The 23,926-nt window shown below is 37.0% G+C and overlaps 1 protein-coding gene across 13 annotated transcripts in view; it reads right to left on the bottom strand.

Annotated features, from left to right (window-relative positions):
• Window positions 1-20,202: 20,202 nt before the first annotated feature.
• The window catches only part of ppp1r12a (protein phosphatase 1, regulatory subunit 12A), an 81,278-nt gene continuing 77,554 nt past the window's right edge, over window positions 20,203-23,926 (bottom strand). For all 13 annotated transcript variants that reach the window (XM_088647262.1, XM_088647264.1, XM_088647259.1 and 10 more), the window contains one exon: window positions 20,203-22,340. Coding sequence is in view for 3 of the 13 variants with exons in the window: in XM_088647261.1 (XP_088503387.1) it covers window positions 22,254-22,340 (87 nt within the window). In the remaining 10 variants the exon portion in view is untranslated. The remainder of the gene's footprint in view (window positions 22,341-23,926) is intronic.

Below are 23,926 nucleotides of genomic sequence, written 5' to 3'. Positions count from 1 at the left end.
TTGTTTGACTTGAAAGAGTTTTTTTTTGCATGGTTCTCTATATCATTCAAGGAAAATGAGTCTGTATTCATTTTTTTGTCGGATTTTTGTTTTGTTTTTGAAAATAAAATGCAGCACAGAGAAACAAGGGGGGTGGTCTGGTACCCAAAAATACATTATGACCTGTTTTCTGTATGATATCTTACTTATTGCATTTCCTGGATCTTTGTTGTCTGTGTGGTACTCTGGCTGTTTTTGCTTAGGGTACTATTTGCTATGGTAACTGACTGTCTGAGAGGAAGCAGCATCTCACAGTGTATCAGTGTCTCTTCAGTGTGGTTTACTAATGAGCAAAAAGGCATGGTGTGACAGTCATTCCCTTCCCCTTCTCATTTCCTGGCAACAAGCTATGAAGAGTCTGCTTTTTCTGAATCATTCAATTACCAAGCCCAAAGAACTGAAAAATAATGTTAAAATACAATATTAGGAGAATATAGGCAAAAATAATTGGTATCTTTAAGCTTAGATTCAACCATTGAGGTCTGCAGTTAACTTACAGTATACTTGAGCTTAAAGTAAGATAAATGTACTGTATAAATAAAGTCCTTCCTGGTGGCACCGAAGAACCATAAACCTGTCGCTCAGAAGTGACGGCGGAATTAGTTCTGTTTACTCAAAATATGGTTTGTACAGCTGACATAAACATTGTTAATAAACAGTGTTGTATGAGCTCCATTGCAAATCTGACAATGTTGTCTGTAGTTGTTTATGTAGCTCCTTCATTAACTCAATCACATCATTAAAAAAAAGCACATGAACCACAGTCATCTTAAATAAGACCTTTAATACACAAAACTAAGATGACCCGAATGGTTTAGAAAATAAACAAAAAACCTAAGTTCTCCGCAACATTTTGGATTTCATTGTTATTATTTATCTGTGTTATCTATGCAATTGTTATTTATCTGTGTAATAACCTATACTAAAACATTGCTGTGATTCAGGAAAAAGCCCTTTGCCAAGTAATCCCATTTCTGATTTCTAAACTATTGTTTTGAGAATTTGTGTTCTATCAAAGTGGTTCAATAGCATCCACTGCTGTCTGATTTATGTCTTCTTCTTAGGTATAGACATTTTGTATTTGGCAGATTTAGAAAAAGCAATTAAAGGGCTGCCTTAGGAATGTACCGTGGAAATACTGAATTAACAGAAATCAGTTAGAACATTCCGATTAAATTCTTGGGCAGCCCTGTCTTCGCTGTTTACACACATTAAGCTACATTTTAAAGCAATATTGACTCTGATTAATAGAACCTAGCAGATCATAATTCAATATTAATTTAAGTGTTCAGAAACATAATATTTGGTATTTGTGGTCCCAGACAGACCCAACAATTTAAACCACTTCATCTTCATTTATATCAGAAAATCATTCAGACAAAAAACTGTAAATATTAAACAACAACATCATTAGATAACTCTATCATCCTAGACACCTACAGGAGATAAAATGTTTGAAAGGGTATGAAAAATGGTGTATATCGTCCATTTGTCTACTTTTATTAAACAAATATTAAGTCACAAAAGAATATAAGAAACATTACAAACGAGAGGAGACATTCAGCCCATGTAGCTCGTTTGGTAATTACCAGTTAATTGCTCCAAGGGGCTCATCCAGCCAGTTCTTGAAAGAACCAGGGTAACAGTTTCGACGAAAGGTCGGGATTTCTTTAAAGTGCATTACCATATAGTTTCCACTTGTGTCCCCTGGTTTCATGCTTCATTGTTGATTCTGAAGAAGGGCGGTGGGTTGACTATGTAGACTGTAGTCTTCTCTGTTAAACTAAAAACTAAAAAGTTAAAGCAAAATGTTTAATAATTTGAGGAATACCATGAGAATACTAAATCAGATTAAAAATGTGAATAAATCACCCAGAACCTCAGTTTATGCCCCAACCGTAGCCTTAGTCCTTGTCAAAATGGAAAAAAATGGAAAGAAAAAGGTTTATTACTTTGAAATACTTGAACAATTTGCATAATTTAGTCAGTTAATAGGTCTCCCACAAATAGCTTTTTTTTGTTATTTACAGGTCAGAAACTTTGTTAAGCAAAATGTGCCTCAATTTGAAAAACTCTCCAGGGCTGATCTGTTTCACGATCTTGTGCAACAACCTCTTTCCTCAAAACGTTTAATTTCACAGTTTCTATCTGTGTTTTCTAAGCACATGGACGTGTCTGTTGAACACCTGAAAGATGTTCAGTGCAAGGAGCTCAATATTGAAATTTGTTATGAGGTATAGGAAGAGGGTTCATTACTCTAAAACAAAATTAAACAAGATATATTCTTCTATGAGACAGGAGCAAGTCCTCTGATGGCACTCTCACAGTGGTACTCAAAAGTGTCTAGGAAGAATATACCCCAAGATCCCAAATTAACACTCTTCTGTTGTTCAGAGGCAATGATCAGACTGACAAAGGCAGAACAATTAGCACTGATGTTCAGCATGGTTATGAAAAAAATTATTAAAGAATTAAAATCTATAATTAAAAAATTATTGCCTGGTTCAAGAGCTGGCCCAATCTAACGGTCTCCTAAATTACAGTACAACTGAGAGGATTTATTTTTTATAGGACAAACACTGTGGAGCAGTTCAATAAGATTTGGGATCCCTTTCTTGAATGTTTAGAAAAACACTGAGCTTTGCATTTATTGGAAATTGTATTAATTTCCTACACTTCAGATTTTGACTTTATACTTATCTCAACAATAAAGCTGTAAAGATGAATGAGCAAGTTTGTGCTTTGTTTTCAGTATCTGGTAGGTTTTATTGTTTGTAACATTTTTCATTATTTTTGTGTTAAAATTCTCAAAACATCTAAAATAAAATACTTAAATACTTTGAACTGATTTCAGGGCAGCAATGTGACGAATAAAACTGTACACAATATTCTAACTGAGGCCTAACTGGTGTGTTATACAATTTTAATATAACATCCCTCCATTTAAATTCAACATGACAACGACAATAATAACAAAACGTACCTATCACATTTCCAAACCCTAGGACCCTGAACAAATGATAAAAATATAATGAAAGACAAACTTTAATACAATCATGCATAGGCCTTAATAAAAATATGAGTACAAAGATTTTGTCTCTCAAAGGGTGCAGAAAGGACATCTCATAAAAATGGAGCAGCAAAGTAGAGAAAGCACGTTCACCAACGGTCCGACATTTATTCTTAGGTACAATGAGGAATGGACCAGGCACAACATAACTGGGCCTACAGGAAGGAGTGTACACATGAAGGAGTTGAGAGATGTGTGATGGAACTACATTTTTCAGAGCTTTGTAATGAGATCTTATATTGAATACACGACTTTGCAGTAGAGATTTAAGAGCAGAAGGGATGTACTGCCAGAATCTAATGTGAGTTAAAAGCTTAGCTGCAGTGGTTTGAACTAGAATCTTTAACTATATATCCTAACATTTTGTGCTTTTATTTGCTTCCCCACATTGTATAGAAGATATAAATGATGTGTTGACATAAGTACCCATGTCGTTTTCATAAACTGGCTCTTCTAACTCAGAGTTTCCCATTTTGTATGTAGAATTTATGTTTTTATTGTTTGCATGCAATACCCAGAATTACATTGCTGGGTCTACAATGTTATCTTATCTTCCTAATTTGGTATCATCTTCAAACCTGACTAGATTCCTACATCATTGATATGAATTAAGAACAACAGTGGGCCTAGTACAGATCCTTGTGGTACTCCTCTGATGACATCACATCAATTTGTCTTTTCATAGTTGTATTGTTTGGTATAGCAATTGATCTCATCCCCCTGTTTTCTATTTATATAAACAATTCTCAATCCAAACACTTGTGTGTCCCTGAATGCCAACACCCTGAAATTTGATAATTCATCTTTTACATGGAACTTTATCAAAAGTCAAAAATCTAAATATACCATGTCATTTGCCCTATGTGTACCCATTACCGTTGTTGCTTCTTTAAAGAACTCTAAGTAAAACCTACCATTTCTAAATCCCTGTTGACTATTTTCTAGGATATTCTCAACATCAATTTAGAAACAGTAGGTCTGTCCTACAGTACATCATTACAAGCAACATTGCCTGAAGCAAGTTTTGGTTAGGGAATTGTGTACTTAGATAAAGATAGATACTGTATATTCAAATTCAAGTTCCCCGGAAAGAATGCTTTTCTAGTTTCAGAACATTCTGTTCTCAGTTGCTCTGTCCTGGCAGCTGACACAGTAAGTTTTCATAGTTGTATTTCTTGGTGTAGCAATTTAAATGATTTTGGCTTTTTTGCAGTTGCCAGGCCTACACTGAAAAGTGATTGCAATCATTCACAATTTCCTGTGTTAACTGTGAATAGCAAGATAAGTATTGGGAATAAATTTCTTGTCAGCAAAGCTATGTTGAATAAGGATGGCAACTAATCATCTAAGCAGAGCCACTCTTCATGTTGGAAAGACAAGTGCTGTTGTGGATCTAATGCTCATTTCAAAACCCTCACACAAATGCCTTGAAATGTTTCACTTGTTGCACATTTTAAATGCCAAACAGGTATGTGATGCATTCATTCCTGAGGGTGATATAAAGCATGGACAAGTGACAACACTAGATAACAATATTCCATTTCTGTAGTCATACAGCACCATTCTACAGTATGTTAGCCAAAGAATCCCTTCTAGTACCTTTGTAGGGGATATATAACAGAACCTGTCAAAGATTTTAATCAGTAATCATATAAAAAGGTGAGGTAGACTACAAATAGCTTAATACAGAACTTTTGTGTGCGACACACGTAGAACGTTTAGGCAAAAATGGTGAATGTTCTCCATTTCTTTGCAACCTTTCTTCTGTTCTAAAATGCAATACATTCATTGAAAGGTCTGGTGCTTTGCCATGTCATGCAGGATGGTCTCTTCACAGCTGTGCTGTGTGGCACATAGTGTCCCAGGTGGCCGAGCACCTATCTTCCAAGATTTCTCTGCTATCCCTTGTGTTTGCAGGGGTTCATAACAAACCTCAGCAAATCCCTGAAAGGAAACATGATGCAGGTCTCTCCAGAGATTTCCCAACACAACAGTGACAGTAACTGTGGGCTGGGTGAGGGGGAATTAAGATGCTCAAGAGGAAGGTATACACTTTAGAAAACGTGAGTAAAAGTATTGTTTAAATATCTGTACATTCTCAAACTCAAGTTCCCTTTGTTTGAGGTCCGAGCCTCATGGGACGGTAACAATGTACTGTATAAGCAGCAAAATGGTAACTTATTTTTTGAGGTTGCACAGTGCCTAAGTATTCACCCCTTACTTGCCCTTAAATTCTTTAATATTTTAGTTTTTTTGCCAGCTTTTGCTGAAGCTTAATGTCTGTCACTCATAAATGAGTGACCATTTGAGCATGCAAGCTTTGATTACAATGTCCATCTTAAAAAAGTGTGTACATCTGTGTTGGTACATGATTAAAAGGGGGTGATTACTTTTTGTATGTCACTATGTTAAAAAGAAGCCATTTTTCTATTAAAATGTGTATCTCAACAAAACACAGTTGGGTCAATGTGTTTTTATAGTTCTTCAATGAAAAAAAAGGCACTGAAATGTTAAGCATATGTTTTCAAAGCAAGTCTTAGTACAAAAAGGTCCTTTAAACTCTTAAAAGAGGGCTGTTAGTAAACTTTTTGTTATTAAAACAAAGAACTTCCAGTTCCTGTTGTGCACTGTAATTTTTAAAACCTTTATTTCCCTCTCAGGTCAGCTGCTTACATACTGTATACTTTTATTATACTGCTAATGTGGACTTTGTATGGCAATGTACTGCATCTGCTTCTGTGCAACTACAGGGCTGTTGTAATCATTTTGGCTGACATTTGTTGGCAATTCAATATCAGTTTTCATTAAATTTACTGCAGATTATGCGGCCCTCTTGCTTTTAAGTGGACACATAATTTGTTAGATGTCCAGACAAGCATGAATGGCTCTATATCTTGACTCAACCTATGGGTGACCGCCAGCTTCCTGAAAATCAAGTATCCTTTCTCCTTCTGCCTGAAAATGGCACTATATCTTCACCGTGGTGTAGTTTGTTGTGGTATGTGTCCAATAGCAACGAGAAGACAATTTCAGATCCGTGCATCTGTAATTTTGACTGAAAAGCCATATCTTTAAAAAATGTTAAAACAGCAAAATAACAGATGTGCTTACAAAACACCACAGGTTCTTCTTATAATCCTAATCACTATCTAAAGAAACACGAACCAAGAATCATCAGTAGCTGTTCATGTAACAGAAAGATGGATGAAATAGTACATTGTTGTGGTATTGATTTTGTAGTTCAGAAAATAAATGGATTCAGTCCCTTGCACTGTTTTCCCATTTCTTTGTATGCAGTCATGACATGTTGAAGTAGCAGTTAATATTTGCTACTGTATATATTTACATAACATGCTCGCTACATTCAAAGCAAAATAAAAAGAAAAATAGACAACACAATAGAAAAATTGAAAAGTTTGAATGCTCAGCTATCACAACACTTTAATTTAGGTGCATAAAAACTGCTTTAAATTACACTACTTTAAATTGAGTGGCCACATTGTACAATAAAAGTGGTTCACTTGATGGCAGAATAAATACAGTATATAAACTGTACAGAACAAATCAATCTAAATCTTTCTAAGTGCCTGAATTGTATGACTGAATCTTGAAGAAGCTTTAAAAAAAAACTCACGGATAAACTTGCACAGACACACAGAGCAGGAGAAATGTATAAAAACATCTCAAAGAAACTTAATACAGTATGTCTTCGAAGATGGGGTGGTCGATCACTAAGAAGCGGAAGTCACTCAGAAACTGCCCAGATCAGCTTGTCCCTCCAAAGTGAGAGCTGGGCGTAGAGGAAGAATATGGGTGGTTATGGATGCAACTGTGAGGCCAATGGAGAACTTGAAAATCTCTATGGGTCAACAACGTCCCGGTCAATCCATTAAAAGGGCTGGTATGGACTGAAAAAAAAACCCCATCTCAAATCCTGCATGCTGTTAGCAACACAGTAATTAGGTGACTCTGCAAAAAAAAGTTTGTGGTCTGATAAGACAACATTGGACTTTTTTGATCTAAATGCAAAACGTTACATCTGATGCAAAGTGATTCACTTCACCAGCACCCTCTCTGCTGTCAAGAGTGGGGCTGACAGCGTTATGTATAGTTTCACCAGCAGGAACTGGGAGATTAATCAAGGCAAATGGGAACATAAAGCAAAGTACTGGCAAATCTTAATTCAGACCTTAAACTGGGACAAAATTCAGCTTTCAACAGGACAGTAACCAAAAGCTTCACTGGAGTGGCTTATGAATAAGAAAGACAATGGCCTTGAATGGCCCAGTCAAAGTTCTGACTTGTATCCTAAAAAAGAATCTGTGGAAAGACTTGAAAACTGCTGTTGACAAGTAATTCCCAAGTAACTTTCACAAAGCATTCAGATTTTGCATAAAATATTAAGCATACAAAATGTGTACGCTTAATTTTGTAATTTCACAAAACACTTCTGCACAGGAAATGTGTGATTACTTTTGGAAGGCATATTTAAAATAATTACGCGCATTGTCAGAATATCTAAATGAATAAAGGACAAAAGATGCAGAGTGAATGGCAGGACAGATGTGGTAAAACAAAAGTTTATATGTATAGTAGATAAAGTGTCATTTTTCAGTGGAGCAAAAATGTTTGAAAGTCTTCTTCTAAGTGGCATATGCTTCATACAAAAATAAATGTTAGATAACCAGGAAAAAACAAATCACAAAACCAGAACTGGTCAATTTATTGTGAGCTTTTCATGTTATTTTTACCGCATATGATGCATATTGTTCATTTCCATGATTACCTTTTAATACAGTATCTTGTTACAGAAATTCATGGAGCCAATTATTGTGTAAATCCCTTTATGCCTCCTACTCCTGTTAACAGGAAAATTACAAGAACACACTTTTCTTATTTCTTAAATAAACTTTACATTTTAAATAATATTAATTTCCCTTAATATTTAACAAATCGTCAAACTAGTCAATTGCTTTGAATACTCATGGAGGATGAGAAATCAAACATTTTATATAACAGTGAATTGAGTTTTGTCTTTTTTTTGGCTTTAGTTGTCTGTACTTTGTGGATATATTCATGTTAAAAAATGAGTGCCTTTGTGATGGTCCTTTCTCCTAGAGAAGTTACAAGCCAGCCTATGGTATTGTGGTTTCAGGCATCTTCCCAATATAATCAAATGGATTTTATCCAAACAGCTGCATGCTTTTAACCACTGCATTCATTTTAACATTAGTTTGCTATGTATGTGAGAGTCGTTTAGATGGTATAACAAGTTTCATTTCCTCTTTATTTTGAGAGACATGCTTGAAATGTTAAATTGTATTCATGGCTGCCACTTTATTGTAAGACACATTGCAAGAACGAGGACACAAAAAAAGCAACAGGCACAGGAAAGAATGAATCTTTGTTGAGCTAAGGAAATATTGAAATGGTTCCCAATACCATCTCTAAGATGCAAAGGTTAAAGTGCTAAGTGTCTTTGTGTGAACTGTTTGTGTTCTTTTGAGGTGATTTACCAAGCCCAGTGCTTCCACTTTGAAAGCAGTTTGCAGATAATTTGACCTTTTGCCTCTTCTTGAAGTGTTCTGACCTCACCATGTAACATCATTTAGATTTATCCTTGACCTGTCCAGTTTATGATCTCTCACTTTTTTTCTCCTGAAGAACTTGGTTGCACAGGCCGTATATCTTCCGTCATTGTCATACTGCATGGTGAAGGGCCTCCCAATAAGTATGGAAGCATTTTCTTCTACATAGATGGATAAAATGTTTAGGTAACCTCCAGATTTAATTCTACTGCTGCCAATATCAAAAACATCATCAATAAAGACAGGATGTCGATGACATAATATCATCCCTAAAGGATTTCGCCTGAAATTTAATACCTTTTCTTTTGACTCTGATACAACCCAGAGTAACACTCAGAGACTCCTAAAACAAGTTTCTAGGAAACTAATGCTCTCTACCATTTTCTCCCTCAAAAAACAGATGATCCTTTCCGACAACAACATCAAAGAGGCTAAGGAATTTCTACGGCTGACAGCTCCACATCATCTTCCCTAGCTCACACCTGAAGAAGCTCCACGGCCGAAACGTTGTGTTTTCTTTCTTCTTTTTTTCAGCATGGAATAAACCTATTACTTGTTCCTTTGCAGCCTACGCATGCTGACGCAGCTACCCACCTGAACTACATGGTGGTCCAATGGTTAGCATTGCTGCCTTGCAGTGCTGGGGTCTTGAGGTCCATTCTGGACCTCAGGTGCTCTCTGCATGGAGGTTGCATGTTCCCTCCATGTTCATGAGGATTTTTGCTGGGTGCTCTAGTTTTCTCCCACAGTTCTCACAGTCCAAAGATAAACTGATAGGTTAATTGGCTTCTGGGAAAATTAGCCTTGAAGGGTATATCTCACCTTCCACCTGTTTCTTGCTAAGATAGGCTTCCTAGCAGCCCTGTATTCCATAAAATGCTTAGAAAACGGATGGATGGATCAGTGAGCCGTATGGCCATATGTATTGGGGAGTGCTTCAACAATGTCATAGGAAAAAGTAAGGCCTTAAAAGTGATTGCAGCAAAGCATTTTAAGGATAATGCAAATAGCCTGGTGAGCTCAGAGAATTGTAGATGGCATGCAGATATTCACACAAAGGAGTATGCAACCAAATACTGGCGTTTATTACCTTTAATAAGTAATTTAATCATTTTTTGCATTATCCTTAAAGTGAATGTGTCCCAATGTTTGTGGTTACTTGAAATCACTGGGACGAGCCCAAAGTATGTTTTTTTTTCTAATATGATCAAATTAATTCATGGAATCACCAACAAATAATTATTGCATTTATTCAGAGCAATTCAATGATCACATATACTGTACAAGTCAGTTGACTGTAAGAAAAAAATAATAGATTTGACTTTGCTGTCCCAATACTTTCATGGGACACTGTAAACTGACACTTATGGACTAAATACATAGCATGGAGGTGGCACCATGATATAAGAGCCGGGATGTCTCTTATGAGCTGAAACCTTAGTAGAGAGAAATCTGCTTGAGTCACGCAAGAACCTAAAATCCAGTCAAAATACAAATATCAGCAGGACAATGAACTGATGCATCGTCATTGTTGATGCAGTTTTACTAGCAGAGATGTAATTTCACCATCCCAGTACGAAAAGGGTGGAAAGACATTTAAAAAACTCTCAGCAGTAATTGCTGCCAAAGGTGCGTCCGCCAACATAATGGCTTAAACCAAGTCAAATTTCAATTTGTATATCGCAGGTTTTTTCCACAAAGAAACAGTATTCATTATAGATAAAAATATAAAAAAATTATTTGAAAAAAGATTAACATTATTTGTGATTCATTAACATTTTGGCAGAATGAATACTTTTGCAAGGCACTGCACAATTAAAATTCAAAGATGATTTGATAGCGGATCAAAAGCTAGTCATCCTTTTATTGTAAAGCTTCAATGCCAATTGAAAGCCTCATGACTGGTAGGAATACGCCTTTCTCTGCATCATGGAAGTGTTTGAGAAACATTTAGTATTATGGATAAACAAATGAGAATAGTAGCATGACAAATGAACTCACTGTAGTGTTGGGAGTGTCCTAGAACTGGGAAGCTGGCTTACTCAATAGTTGTAAAAAACTACAATTGCCTTGGCTAAAGTTCCCCCCCCCCCCCCAATGTAAAATGCAAACAATCATTTAAGATTTGTAATTAGGTTGTTGAATGCATTATGCTGTGAAATCCATTCCTTTTGCACTGGTGACCCATTGACAATTATGACGGAGAGAGCTTCATGCAATCATAATCAAATTGCATCATGTCTATCACTATACACTCTTACAAGAGAAACAAAAAACACTTGAAATCCAATTCTTACAAGTTTCTGACTGTGTAATGACGATAATGTAGTTTACTTTTGTTAATGTGTCAGTATGTTCTCCTCTTATCAGGAAACAGTCTTAAGTTTTTAAGAACTGAATGTCTGAAGCTGCAGTTTTCTGTCATTGAGGAGTACTTGTGATTCTTTCAGTTAAGAAAATTACACTGTATTTTATGTGAGGTAGATGAGGAACACCTGCAGGATTTCAGAGCCATATAAGCACAGATCATATGCTAACATTTCTTTATATCAAAAAGCCATCACCCACCAGTCAGTCACAAACTTCATCTTATGTGAGACATCTTCCATTCAAAATGTCTTCAGGGCCTTCATGTATTGAACATGTATTGTATGTTTCTACTGGTGGATAGTTCACAGCAGGGCAGCATAGTATCGCCGTGGTTAACAGTCCTGCCTCGCCATGATGGGGGGGGGGGGGGCGCTTTCAATTCGTGGAGTGCATTTCATACATATTTCAGACATATTGGTAGGTTAAAGGGAAACCGCAGTCCCAGTTTTAAATCTCTGTAACAAAATAAATTCATTGACGTTATAGGAAAAGATGTAAAACTAAGCACAAAATCATGAACTTTGTGAAATGTCACAAACCGTCATTCGAGTTCCCATGAGTTGCAATATGATTCAGCCCTTCCTGCTCACTAGTCACTGTAATGACTATTACTAGTAATGTAGAAGCAAATAAAAACAAGTTGTGCAGCAGACATTTCACCACAGAAATGTTCCAACCTGACCTGCATGCAGAGTTAAAGTAGTATTTATCGGCAAAACCATGTTGAGATAGAGAGTAATATTTCTATTGGAGATATATATTCACAAGCCTGCTTGTTTACAATATCATAAGACCACATGTTACCCGAAGTTTTGTTACGTCGTTCTGAATCATAGAACATGGTGCTGTGCATACCTGGAAATTTAGTCTATTTTGTGAGGTAAATTAGAGGTTTTACAAGTTACAGTGTACAACGTTTATTATGACTTGAAATGCATTCATCAATGCCAATTTTTTCTAACCTCAAAATATGAAAACAGCATTGCAGTTCCCCTTTAATCATCCCTGGTGTACTGTATGTGTCTGTCTGTGCCATGCAACAGACTGGCGTCCCTTCCATGGTTCACACTGCCTTCTATATATTGCTGGTTGCAATACGCTCTGGTTCCTCTCCATCCCTGCATTAGATAAAATGGTTAGAAAATGGCTGGCTGGCTGGATGTAATGTATGGAAATTAAATTTTATTAAATTTTTTAAATTGGATCTAGACCTTTTCCAGACTTATTGTAGCTTATGAGATGTTAACTTACGCTCTTTATTTCTCGTTCCTTGCAAACACCGCCAATGTTTGACACTCAATCCCGTTCTTACTTTGAAGGCAAAGAAATGCTTCCAACTTTGAAGACGTTTGGGTGAGTCACCACATTGAACAAAGAAAAGAGGAAGGAACTGAATCCGAAAGAGGCAACATAAAAGACAGGAACAGAAACTCTTGCACAGAGGGCAGAAAGCAGTTCAGGATTTTTTTTCCACACTGGAAGTTTCTAAACAGTTAACTGAGAACACATTTCTGTTCTCATTTACATGGGCAACATTTAGAGTACCCACCTATACAACAAGGTTAATGGAGGAATTTATAGTAACTCCCATACCTTGTTTAAGAAGAAGCACTACCTTACCTGGGATTTGAACCCACAACCCTCTGCTTTAGAGTTTAAAGCCCTATCCACTGTTACAGCATCTGTTACGAACCAGTCGTCTGTTTTGTACATTAAGCCAGTGGTTCACGTCAGGTTTTTGCTTCATCAGCCAAATGACAGGAAACTGTAAAGAGCCAATTCTGAGTGAAGTTTAGGTTTCCAACTTCTATATTGCATATTTTAAAATGTATACTTTTTGACCATGTACTAACACTTGAAGAGACAAGATCTAAACTTAAGTCTGTACTGAGAATTTTAATTTCCCTTACAGTAAACCATATGAAAGATGATCTTGATATTTGAGGCTTAAAAATGTCTTGGTTTGGAGGCATGGTGATTTATTACCTGCCATTTTCAAGGCTATCTGTATTCTTCTAATGCATTTTATGCATTTAGGGACTGCACAAGCCTGGAAATCTCCCAGCCATGGCTCTGACCTGCAAATAAGTAGTGGCTAAATACCCCACTTTTGCCTTCTGTGACCATCTGTCTCTTATTGCACTTACAACCAAAGAACATTGGAAAAGGTGAAGCCCTGCATTCCATTTGCCTGCCCCTGCTCTTGAAACAATCTTTACCCAGGCAGGGGAAGCATGCAGGTGTTCTGCTGTCTGCTGAATGAGGTCAAAGAGGCAGATCAGATCAGGTCACTTGAGAAGCAATTAAGGTGGATGGGTGTATTGTGCAAAGTTGCCATCATTCTCTGGGTGATCACATGTGCGTTCTGTGCTCTCCGACCACCTGCTGTGGAGGAATTTGTTCCCTAGCAAAAACTGGAACACTTGCACTCTATCATAATTCTAAAGGCTGTTTAATTGCTCATTGCTAATAGTGGAATGATTGCAGATGGCTCCTCGGGGAACTGGGAAAGACAGCAAACTATTGTTTATGCGTTAAGCCTCTCTTTCATGTTGTCTAAGGTCTCTGCTTAGCCCTCAGAAACAACACACAGGAGGCTATCCTTCTGAAGGAACAAAGGAGACTCAGACTGGATTTGCCTTCATCTACATGATGAAGAAGACAAAATGCTACGCAGAGAAATTGACACGAAGCAAACTCAGGATGAGTAAAGCAATGGATCAGGCGCCATACTTTTTCGGCGGATGCCTGAAATCTAACCCCCTGTCAAATTAGAAACGCCACAAGGATTGGAACTGAACAGCTTGCCACAGTGTTTTATGCAGCTCTCACAGGGTAAAGGATTTCATTTTTGCAGGGCGGTAGCAAGAAGTACAAACATGCTAGTTTTGGCATGATTTGTTCATTCTTTTTACTGTGTATTTCAGCATCCTGTTTGTCTATTTAACTGCTTCCCCACATAGTGTAGAAGAAGAAACCTGGTCAGTCATTATGCCTACCACTCACCAGTTTGTTCTAGTACTTTCTTCTGTGTCATTTGCGCTTACAGTATTTGCAACATTTTCTCGTCCACATCAAATCGTGAACTCTGCATTTATTTCTCTTAAATTTAATTTTCCCCACATCTCTGCCCAGATTTGGATCAGGCCCAAATCCACTGGATTTCCTCAGCTGCTGCTAGTGTCGGATACGACCCCCCCCCATTTCTTCTTTCATATTTCAAATATTCAAGATATGGACCACTACAACTTCGAAACAGGATCATGATTACAGGTTGGAAAGTTGGCTAATATCCCTTCTGAAATTCCATATATTGCTCTCAGGCATGCGATATGGGAAGGATGTAACATGATTTAATCCTCACATTCAGCCTATTTGTTTTCATTACATAAGAAGGGACTCTCACGTGGGTAAACCAGAAATCCCTTAGAAGCCTGGAGAGGTCTGCATTCAGTGCAAGGATCTTTTCATCCCGTCAGACGTTTTAAGTTTAGCCGAGATTTCTTGGAACAATTATCTGTAAAACCAGCAAAGAACAGGAAGAGAAATTAAAAATACAGACCCAGGGAGAAGAAAATGACAAAACATGAAACATCTGAGGAAAAACTCAAAATATAAAAGGAACAGCTAGGGTGCTTTGTCATACAGAGTCAAGTGACGAAACCAGAACACAGATGGCATCTCATCTAGTTTCTCTCGGCAGCCTTCAAAACTCAAACCCCTTCAGAAATGGTTTATTAAAGCACAAGAGAAATATAACAACTTTTGCTTCTGATGCTGTCATTTATGTTAGTGAGAAGCAAAGCCAAGAGTTATCTTGCTTTGTTAACTGGTCCGTCAATTTATCAAGATGTGGAGATCCAGTGGTGATAAACAGCATTCGAGTCAATTGTGGAGCGATCTGGGAAGTCTAAAATGCAACTATCCTAGAAGTCAGAAAAGGTGCAGCTTTTTATTTACAACCATTGTGTACAAAACACAATTGTACTTGCATTACACTTACACCTTTTAAGTATATATAAAAAAACTAAAAGGGAACCGATTTTAGAAGCACTGCAATCATTTTTTAAATGTTATAATCCTATCATTTCTGTAGTGGAATACTTTGGGAGACAAAAAAAATACAGATAAGGGTCTAGCAAAAAAACACAGAAGAGTGTTATGCAAGAATCAGCAACTCTGGTTTAATGCACAACCAATAAAAATATGCTCCCACGTCCTTAATTCAAACTCCTACAGAAATCTTCCACTAAAAGTGCATTTGCAGAAGTGTCGAGTCCCCCTCATGAAAATCGCTTTAGACAGTCTGATAATCTATACAGATAGATTCATCAGGGTGCGCTGGTACACCCACTGTACATTGCAGTGCTTCTGCGTGCACCCAGCAGTTTGGGCAGGAATTGTGGGAATTTACGAGTGGAAAAAGGTTCTCAGAAGACTTATGATTATTATTATTTAGGTGATCTAAAGATAACAGCATGCCTCCTGCTACCAAGCGGAATCAAAGATGCTGCAGAGAATTTGCTCATAAGACTATATGAGCAAGAAATCTTATTTTAAGAGTTTATTTACTAAGTGCCCTTATGCCTTGACAGTTTGCAGGAGAGAAGCTTTTCAATTTCAAGTCCCACTGCTAAAACAAAAGATTTTACAGCAAATGCAAGTATCTGCAGTCACTACGGTGTCACCCTCTTTCACTCACTCCCAAGATGCTTGACTGAACACAAGAACAGATGCACCATGCACCCCCTATTCGGCTTGAGAACACAGTATAGACACCTTGCAAAGAGAATGGAAAATGACAAGAAGCTGTATAACCAGTTTGTACCACCTATTATATATATATATATGATTTAGCTGCGAAATAAAGCACTTGTGACTGACAACCTAAACAAAATTCCACAACAGACATTTAGGATTTATCATCGACTTTATGGTTAAGCAAAACCTGTCTTCTCTACATTTACATTGCAATAAACCAGCCAGTGTTTAGCCACTGGAATGGGCTGTACTCACCAAAAATACATTTGAACACTAAAGCTGTTAACTGCCCAAAACATCAGGAATTTTCATATAAGAGAGTCAGGCACGGATGTTCTGCTGAGGATAAAAAAAAATGAAAAAAAAATATAAGGCTTCTTGCCTGACTTCAGGCAATTACAGCACATACCAACACTTATCCCCAAAGCATTTAAGCTTGGTGTATTCATGCAATGCAATTGCAACCAAGAGTTCACCCTGCCAAATATATTTACTGAGGCAGTTTTAGGAACAAACTTTGTTTTAAAGCAAGGCTTTCTGGTCATAACTTGCCTTCCAGCAGAATGACAGATGAGAGAAGTTTTTCCCCTCCCAAAATTGGAGTACTTGTTTTTCTCCAAGACTTCAGTATTTCACACCTCCTTCGCTAAAATGTTTTAGCTTTCCACTTTTCCCTTTCACAGGTTGGCACAATACTGCCCAATAATCTGGCTTTATCGGATAGCTTAGGGTGTGAAATTTGAAGTCATTATACTGCACGAACGTGCTACACAATCACCAACAAAATCCTGCCTTTAGCAACTTAAGCATATTTGTCTAAAACTTTAGTCTATGAAAGCTTTATCTGCTAAAGGTATTAAGAATACCAAATGGACATATACTAGTCTTCCATCTGAAAATTTCAAAACTAAGCTAAAGCATGCACTAACCTTCTACTGACAATTCTGTGCACAAAATGCATCTCTGTCTCTCTGCGAGGAAAATCAAAGTTAACTGGAAGCAGCACCACAGGTGTCTAGTTTAGAAATATCTTGCAAGTAATTAAAGTCAGTGATCCTTAAACTATTTTGTAGACTCTGAAGTGCCAATTTCATGCTTGATAATTCAGAAGTATTCACATTAACAGTACAGAGAAAAAAAAAAGATTTGAAATCTTAAGATCCTCACTGCTTTGATCCACATTTAAGAACTCAGCCCCATTTGTCACGTTGATTTAAAGTTGGCATCGCACAGAGCTAAGGACAATGCATGGCACCCCACTGAATGTATTTCTGCTTTTGGACCTCCAAGGTTCCCCCAGAAAGTGCTTGTAGGAGGGGTACAGCTTGCTCCCATGGCAGGCCTGTCACCAACTCCAGAGAAATAAGATTTAAAAATGCTTCAGGTACCCCAATCTTGTAATATAGTATTATCGCCATTACAGAAAAAGCCCAAGTAGTTTGTGCATTCAGTCTGTTTCTGGAAAGGATTAAAGGGACTAATGTTAGTATGGACTACCACACGTTTTGGCCTTGCCTCCAATAAAAACACTTTTGCATTTCAATCAGGTTTTGCTTTATATTTCAATTCCAACACATGGCTCGATTTCTTACACACTGAACAGACCAAATGCACTCAAAAATCACAAAAGGGGATAGTCGGTAAATAGAAAACAAAAGTAAAATCTAAGTAAAGGTTATTTTCACACAAATGTAGAAAATCTTTCAACTGTTCAGCATTCAGCATCAATCAGCATTCAGCATCAATCTACTTGTTCTTTTGCAACCAACACACGCCAGTACAAGCTAACAGACATCTTTAAACATTTTGGATCTTGAAAATAATTTTGCAGCTTTCAATCCTATACACTAGCATCACTCTCTTGTGTAATTGTTTTTTTAAAAACCACTTTAGTCACACACTTCTTACAAGAAACTAAACACTGAGGATTTTACTTCCCACAATTACAAATGGTCCTACAAATGTACAGAAAAATAAGTCAACAAAGTGTGGAAATAATAAGGTTAGTACAACTGCCTTTTCAAGATCTCCAGGCCACTTCAATGTAACAAGAACAGTTTGGCCTTGTTATATCATAACAATGAATAACAAATACCAAACCACAATAAAACTAAACAATGCACATTAGCGCCATCTGGTGGAGCCTGGCTACTTCAGGATTGCATTATACTGTATATGTAGTGTAGCATTTACACATTCCAGGAGAGGTGACAGTACATAATAATAATAATAATTGCTTACACTTATATAGCGCTTTTCTGGACACTCCACTCAAAGCGCTTTACAGGTAATGGGGACTCCCCTCCACCACCACCAATGTGTAGCATCCACCTGGATGATGCGACGGCAGCCATAGTGCGCCAGAACGCTCACCACACATCAGCTATCAGTGGGGAGGAGAGCAGAGTAATGTAGCCAATTCATAGAGGGGGAGTATTAGGAGGCCATGATTGGTAAGGGCCAATTGGAAATTTGGCCAGGACACCGGGGTTACACCCCTACTCTTTTCGAGAAGCGCCCTGGGATTTTTAATGACCACAGAGAGTCAGGACCTCGGTTTTACGTCTCATCCGAAGGACGGCACCTGTTTACAGTATAGTGTCCCCATCACTATACTGGGGCATTAGGACCCACATGGACCACAGGGTGAGCGCCCCCTGCTGGCCCCACTAACACCTCTTCCAGCAGCAACCTAGTTTTTCCCAGGAGGTCTCCCATCCAGGTACTGACCAGGCTCACACCTGCTTAGCTTCAGTGGGTTGCCAGTTGTGAGTTGCAGGGTGATATGGCTGCTGGCTAAACATGCAAACAATTTGCTTTCAGAGTGACAAAGAGCAGTTATTTACAAAAAATCACAATAAAAAATGAATCAATTTACTATTTACTATTGATTAAACCTTAGAAAGTACTAGTGGCAAACAAAATAGTTCGCCTACCTTGAGCACATCTTTGTTTCAGGAAGCAAACAAACAATAATGCAAACAGCTTATGCCTGAATTAGGAAATTCAATCAGGTGATCATCCTGTATCCCTCTTATCTGAAGCTTGTAATCAATAATAATTCCTTACATTTATATAGTGTTTTTCTGGACTCTCCACTCAAAAGTGCTTTACAGGTAATGGGGATCCCCTCCACCACCACCAATGTGCAGCACCCACCTGGATGATGCACCAGAACACTCAGCACACACCAGCTATCAGTGGGCAGGATAACAGAGTGATGAAGCCAATTCATAGATGGAAATTAGGCCATGATTGGTAAAGGCCAATGGGAAAACCCCTACTCTTTTTGAGAAACACCCTGTGATTTTTAATTGCCACAGAGAGTCAAGGCCTTGGTTTTACAACACATCCGAAGAACGGTGCCTTTTTATAGTGACTGTCCCCGTCACTATACTGTGGCATTAGGACCCACACAGACTGCAGGGTGAGCGCCCCCTACTGGACCCACTAACACCTCTTCCAGCAGCAACCTTAGTTTTTCCAGGAGGTCTCCCATCCAGGTACTGGTCAGGCTCACACCTGCTTAGCTTCAGTGGTTTGCCAGTTGCGAATTACAGGTTGATATGGATCCTGGCATTAAGAGGAGGCATTTAAAAAACACTGGGACATAGAAAAAAGCACTGGATCTAGAGAAGATTCTTTGCTGTTATCAGCTGTAACAATGCATCGTATGCAATGCAAATAAACATCCATTCCATATTTCTAAGTTACCTTGTGGAATGCACACAGATTGATATTAAGGACTCTGGGACAGAAGACTAAAGTTTGTCAAAATCTTACTAATCATTGTAAATTAAAATAAACATTCTGATTGCATATACTACACACAAAATATGTTCTAGAACCAGCTTAAGCTCAAAATCATAATGCTTTCAGTGGGAGTGAAGGACAGCTAACACTTTCCTGTGCATTCTACATCATTTTGTTGCACTGCTGTGTACTGTTTACGGCAGACATAACCTATCAACATTTTAAGATTAAATACCAAACAAAGGTTGTCGCAACTTACCTCCATCATTCGTTATAGCTAGACAGGCTTTCTATACATAGCAAAACGTGATATGAATCCTGTTACTGGTCTGCCTTTGGTAAGGAAGTATCTTCTGAACCAGTCAGACAGGAAGTCATTATGAATTTTAAACAGTAAAAATGTGAATCTCACTCAACAGGACAGTCTTTCTAAATAAGCAATGATTACATGCAGGTGACATAAAAATAAAAAATAACATACAAGAGAATAACCATACATCAGAGATTAACCTTGAAAACCTAAGAACAACCTGGTATTTAAACACAAACACCACATTTCAAAATCATGTCAGTTTATGTAGCCAGGTCACTTACCTTTTTCAAAACAGCAAAAGACAAGCATAACTTTATTAATCTTTATTTGTATATGTCAAAATACATTTTTTCAAAATAATTGGGTTTCAGCAACTAGTTTCATGCCGATACAAGGTCTGCTCGGTACTACCAATAAAATCATTATAGCGCTGTAGCCACTTCACTTTTTTTAAAGAATAAATAACCTAAATATAAAACACTATATTAGAAACAAGTAGCTATGTTAAATCCGCACATGCACCCCAAACTGACAAATTTGCAAAGGGTTTTGATTAACAGTCTCACAGATTAACCGCTTAACCCATTGTTCACTACCATTCAAACATCAATGCCATAGCATTACTCTCAATAGTTCAGTGAATACTTCTCTCTCATAGTAAACCAGTCATACCAAGGTCAATCCACAATAGAAATATCACACTCACTGTACCATGTTTTTTGTCATTTAAATCAAGAATCCTGAGCTTGGTAGTAAGAGCATGGCCTCACACCTACACAAAACCAATCACCAAAAAAAAAAAAAAAAAAAAAAAAAGAGACAGAGGAACAACTGCCCAGGTTTTGCAAATTAAAATATATTCAATAGAACACCATGACCATGTTTTTTTTTTGTTTTTTTTTTATGAAGGGGTTATAAATTCACATTTAAGTATACAATATAATGATAATACAACAGCTACCGCAAGCTTTTACAATGTACATTTTAATGGTTGAACTCTTCAGTGGTTTTAAGTCACAGCACAGTGTGTGCCAGTATGAAGTCACACTTATTTTACAGGGTGATGGGAAATAATAATAATTAGTAATAACAATTAAAAAATCCTGACAGTCAACCATAGCAACATTCACTATAGTAAATTTAAAAGGCCACTGAAATGCATAAAATATATGTTCCAATTTTCTGGTCTTTATTTGACAATGGTCATCCAAAACTTTACATGACTCTTCACATGGCATTAACAGTGCATACAGACATTGTAAAAGAACTGCATTAGAAATACCTAAGATTTAGTGACAATACCTTGGCTAGTACTACAGTTAAAAAAGGGAAAAAAACAGCACTCTTCCAAAGATACTGTATACAATGTGTGAAATGTAGTGAAGCAATTATATCATTTGTATCTCACATTACTGTGAACACTTTAAAAAAACAGCACTGAATTCTGCTTGCCATCTCCTTAAAGAGAGAGGCACTACCATATTCAATGTTTATACTATAAAATAAATGAAAAAGTTAAAACACACTTCTGGAGTTGTATATTTTAATAGTAACAGACGGGTTTGTCATTGGGAAGCATAACGCATGCCATGTGGTGGTCTGAAACTCAAAACAATACATATATACAGCATCACTCAGTACCGGCTAAAATGAAGTAAAGAATACACAGTATAATCCAACAGCTACACTACAAACAAAAAGAAAAAAAAGTGATGAAGGCAGAAGAGATGGGAATTCTACTTTCAATGGACTCATTAAAGCATTTTAAAAGAAATAAATGCATATTGCACATACAGTGAAAGCTTACGTTTCACCAAGTCCATCTGTTCAGTATGGTGAAAATGTCATGTTATTTTAAAAAACTGGAATAATTTCCTTTATAATGGTTGGGTCTCTTCGAACTGGACAGCTGTGTGAACACTGAGCATCTAGGGGAATACCTCTGGCACATGGGAAGTTAGAAAAAAAGAGCACAGCACACAACACGTCTAAGCAGGTGTAGAAACAGAAACAAAAAAAAAATACATAGGCTGTGGCACAATAACTCGTGTTGACTAACTGTTCTTCTGTGACAGCTGAGAGCTCGATGCAAGTGTTTATGTACAACTAAGGCTTATTGGTTAAATATTTCTGAGGCGTCCCTGGCCACAACTTTTTCATTCAGAATGTTTTTGTAAACTCAGTCATTCTGTCTTGACAGCAGCTGCAGGTTAAGTGATCTAGCAGGATCTAATGGATGGAAAAGGGTGGTGTGGCAGAAGAGTCAAGGGCGACCACAAATGGGAGGGGCCTTGTAGCTGATGTCTGTTGCAATTAACATTAATGTGCAATACCATTAGTTGCTGTTCTAGGAACTTGTCTACTTGGAAAGTTTGCTTATGACTCTAATCAAGGCTCCATTTTCATCCTTTAGTCTCTGGTTATCTGCTTTCAAGTCTGGTAGCATCTGAAAGAGAAGAAAAAAAACAACAGTACTTCACATTAGACATTCAAACTCATTTATTGGAAAATGTGGATTTTTATTAGCACTCCTCTTTAAGCATGTTTATTGGCTAGTTTTCAGAGGGTGCTCAAACAAGCTGCATTTTAAAACTCAGCCTTGAAAAACACCCACAAACAGTCATGCAGATCAAATGTCGATTCTTACTGGAGTTCAGAACATAAATATTCAACAATGCACAATGCTACGTTTCATATAATACAACAATTTTTGCATCTTTACCCAAAGTAAACAATTTTTGATTACGTAAGAACATTTAATTGAATATCAATAACCATTAAAGATTATATATATAAAACAGGTCATAAAAGTCATAACTGTCAGTTTTTTATCTCTGTAGTCACAGCCAGATTGCTGTTGCTCCTTCTTTGTAGTGAAAAGCTACATATATAGAAGGACAAACTAGAGACCACAACAACATGCAGCTGCAACATAATTCTGGTTATGGCGGGTAACCTCAAAAGGAGCGTTCTTTTAAGGTGTCTTTGTTCTGTATTTCATTGCAGGTAAACCATAATTGATGCTAAATAATCCCCCCAGAAAAAAAAAATCAATATCGTGATACGGGTATTTTCCGGGGTCTTTTGAAAATTTAATTTTGGTTTGAACAATTCAACGATTGTGTGAGGGTGCTTGGTGTGTCCATCTACCCAATACTTCAAACTGTAAACCATCACAAATGTTTCTGTATCTATAACACTAATGTTTTAACTTTTTGTAAATGATATATAGTGAAGAAGTAAATATTAGTTTAATATGTGACACTATTAAGCAAAGAACAAAAAAAAATCCCTGGAATGTTGACGAGACAAAACTCTTAAAATATCTGATTTTTAACTTAAAAATCCCACAAGATAATGAAGTGTTCATATTAAAATTGTTCAGAGATTCCCTCAAATTCTGTTAACCGATATTTCATTTAAAGCATCACTGCACAGTAGTAAAGGCATGATAACTCTTCTTCAAATATATGCTGCTTTTCCAACCTCTAACACATCACCTTTGGTGCTTTTAGGTTTTATAGATATCTTTGCATACTGTATATGCTTCAAGGGGAGTTTGAAGGAAACCTATTAATAAACAGTTATGCATAAATTTCATTAATCTTCTACTGTAAAATTATTTCATCCTGGAGCTCAGAAAGAAGCCTATGAACAAAGTTAACATGTTTACGATTAAAAATCAGCCATCTGATCTATATAGGTGATCTGGCAGAGTCAGATATATGTTTACAATGATTTATATATATATTTATAATTTACAATGTAAATTAAACTCTGAAACGCTGAGCAGGCACCAAAAGAATCATCGCTGAATTAATAAGGGCCATATTAGTGGAGTAAAGAAGGAGTGATTTTTAATAAGATCTCATAAGATTTGTCATAGGAAAAAAACAGCAAAACACTATTTTTTTTTAAATATATAATTTACAACTTGTAAATATAATGAAATACTGTGACATCATGGTATATTTTTTTAATAAAACAGTCACAAAATAGGACAGTTTGACTTGACAACAGTTAAGACGAGCA

This window comes from Lepisosteus platostomus, chromosome 9, assembly GCF_059453375.1.
Source record: "Lepisosteus platostomus isolate fLepPlt1 chromosome 9, fLepPlt1.hap1, whole genome shotgun sequence".
Classification (NCBI taxonomy): domain Eukaryota; kingdom Metazoa; phylum Chordata; class Actinopteri; order Semionotiformes; family Lepisosteidae; genus Lepisosteus; species Lepisosteus platostomus.
This window is presented reverse-complemented; position numbering and strand designations above follow the sequence as displayed.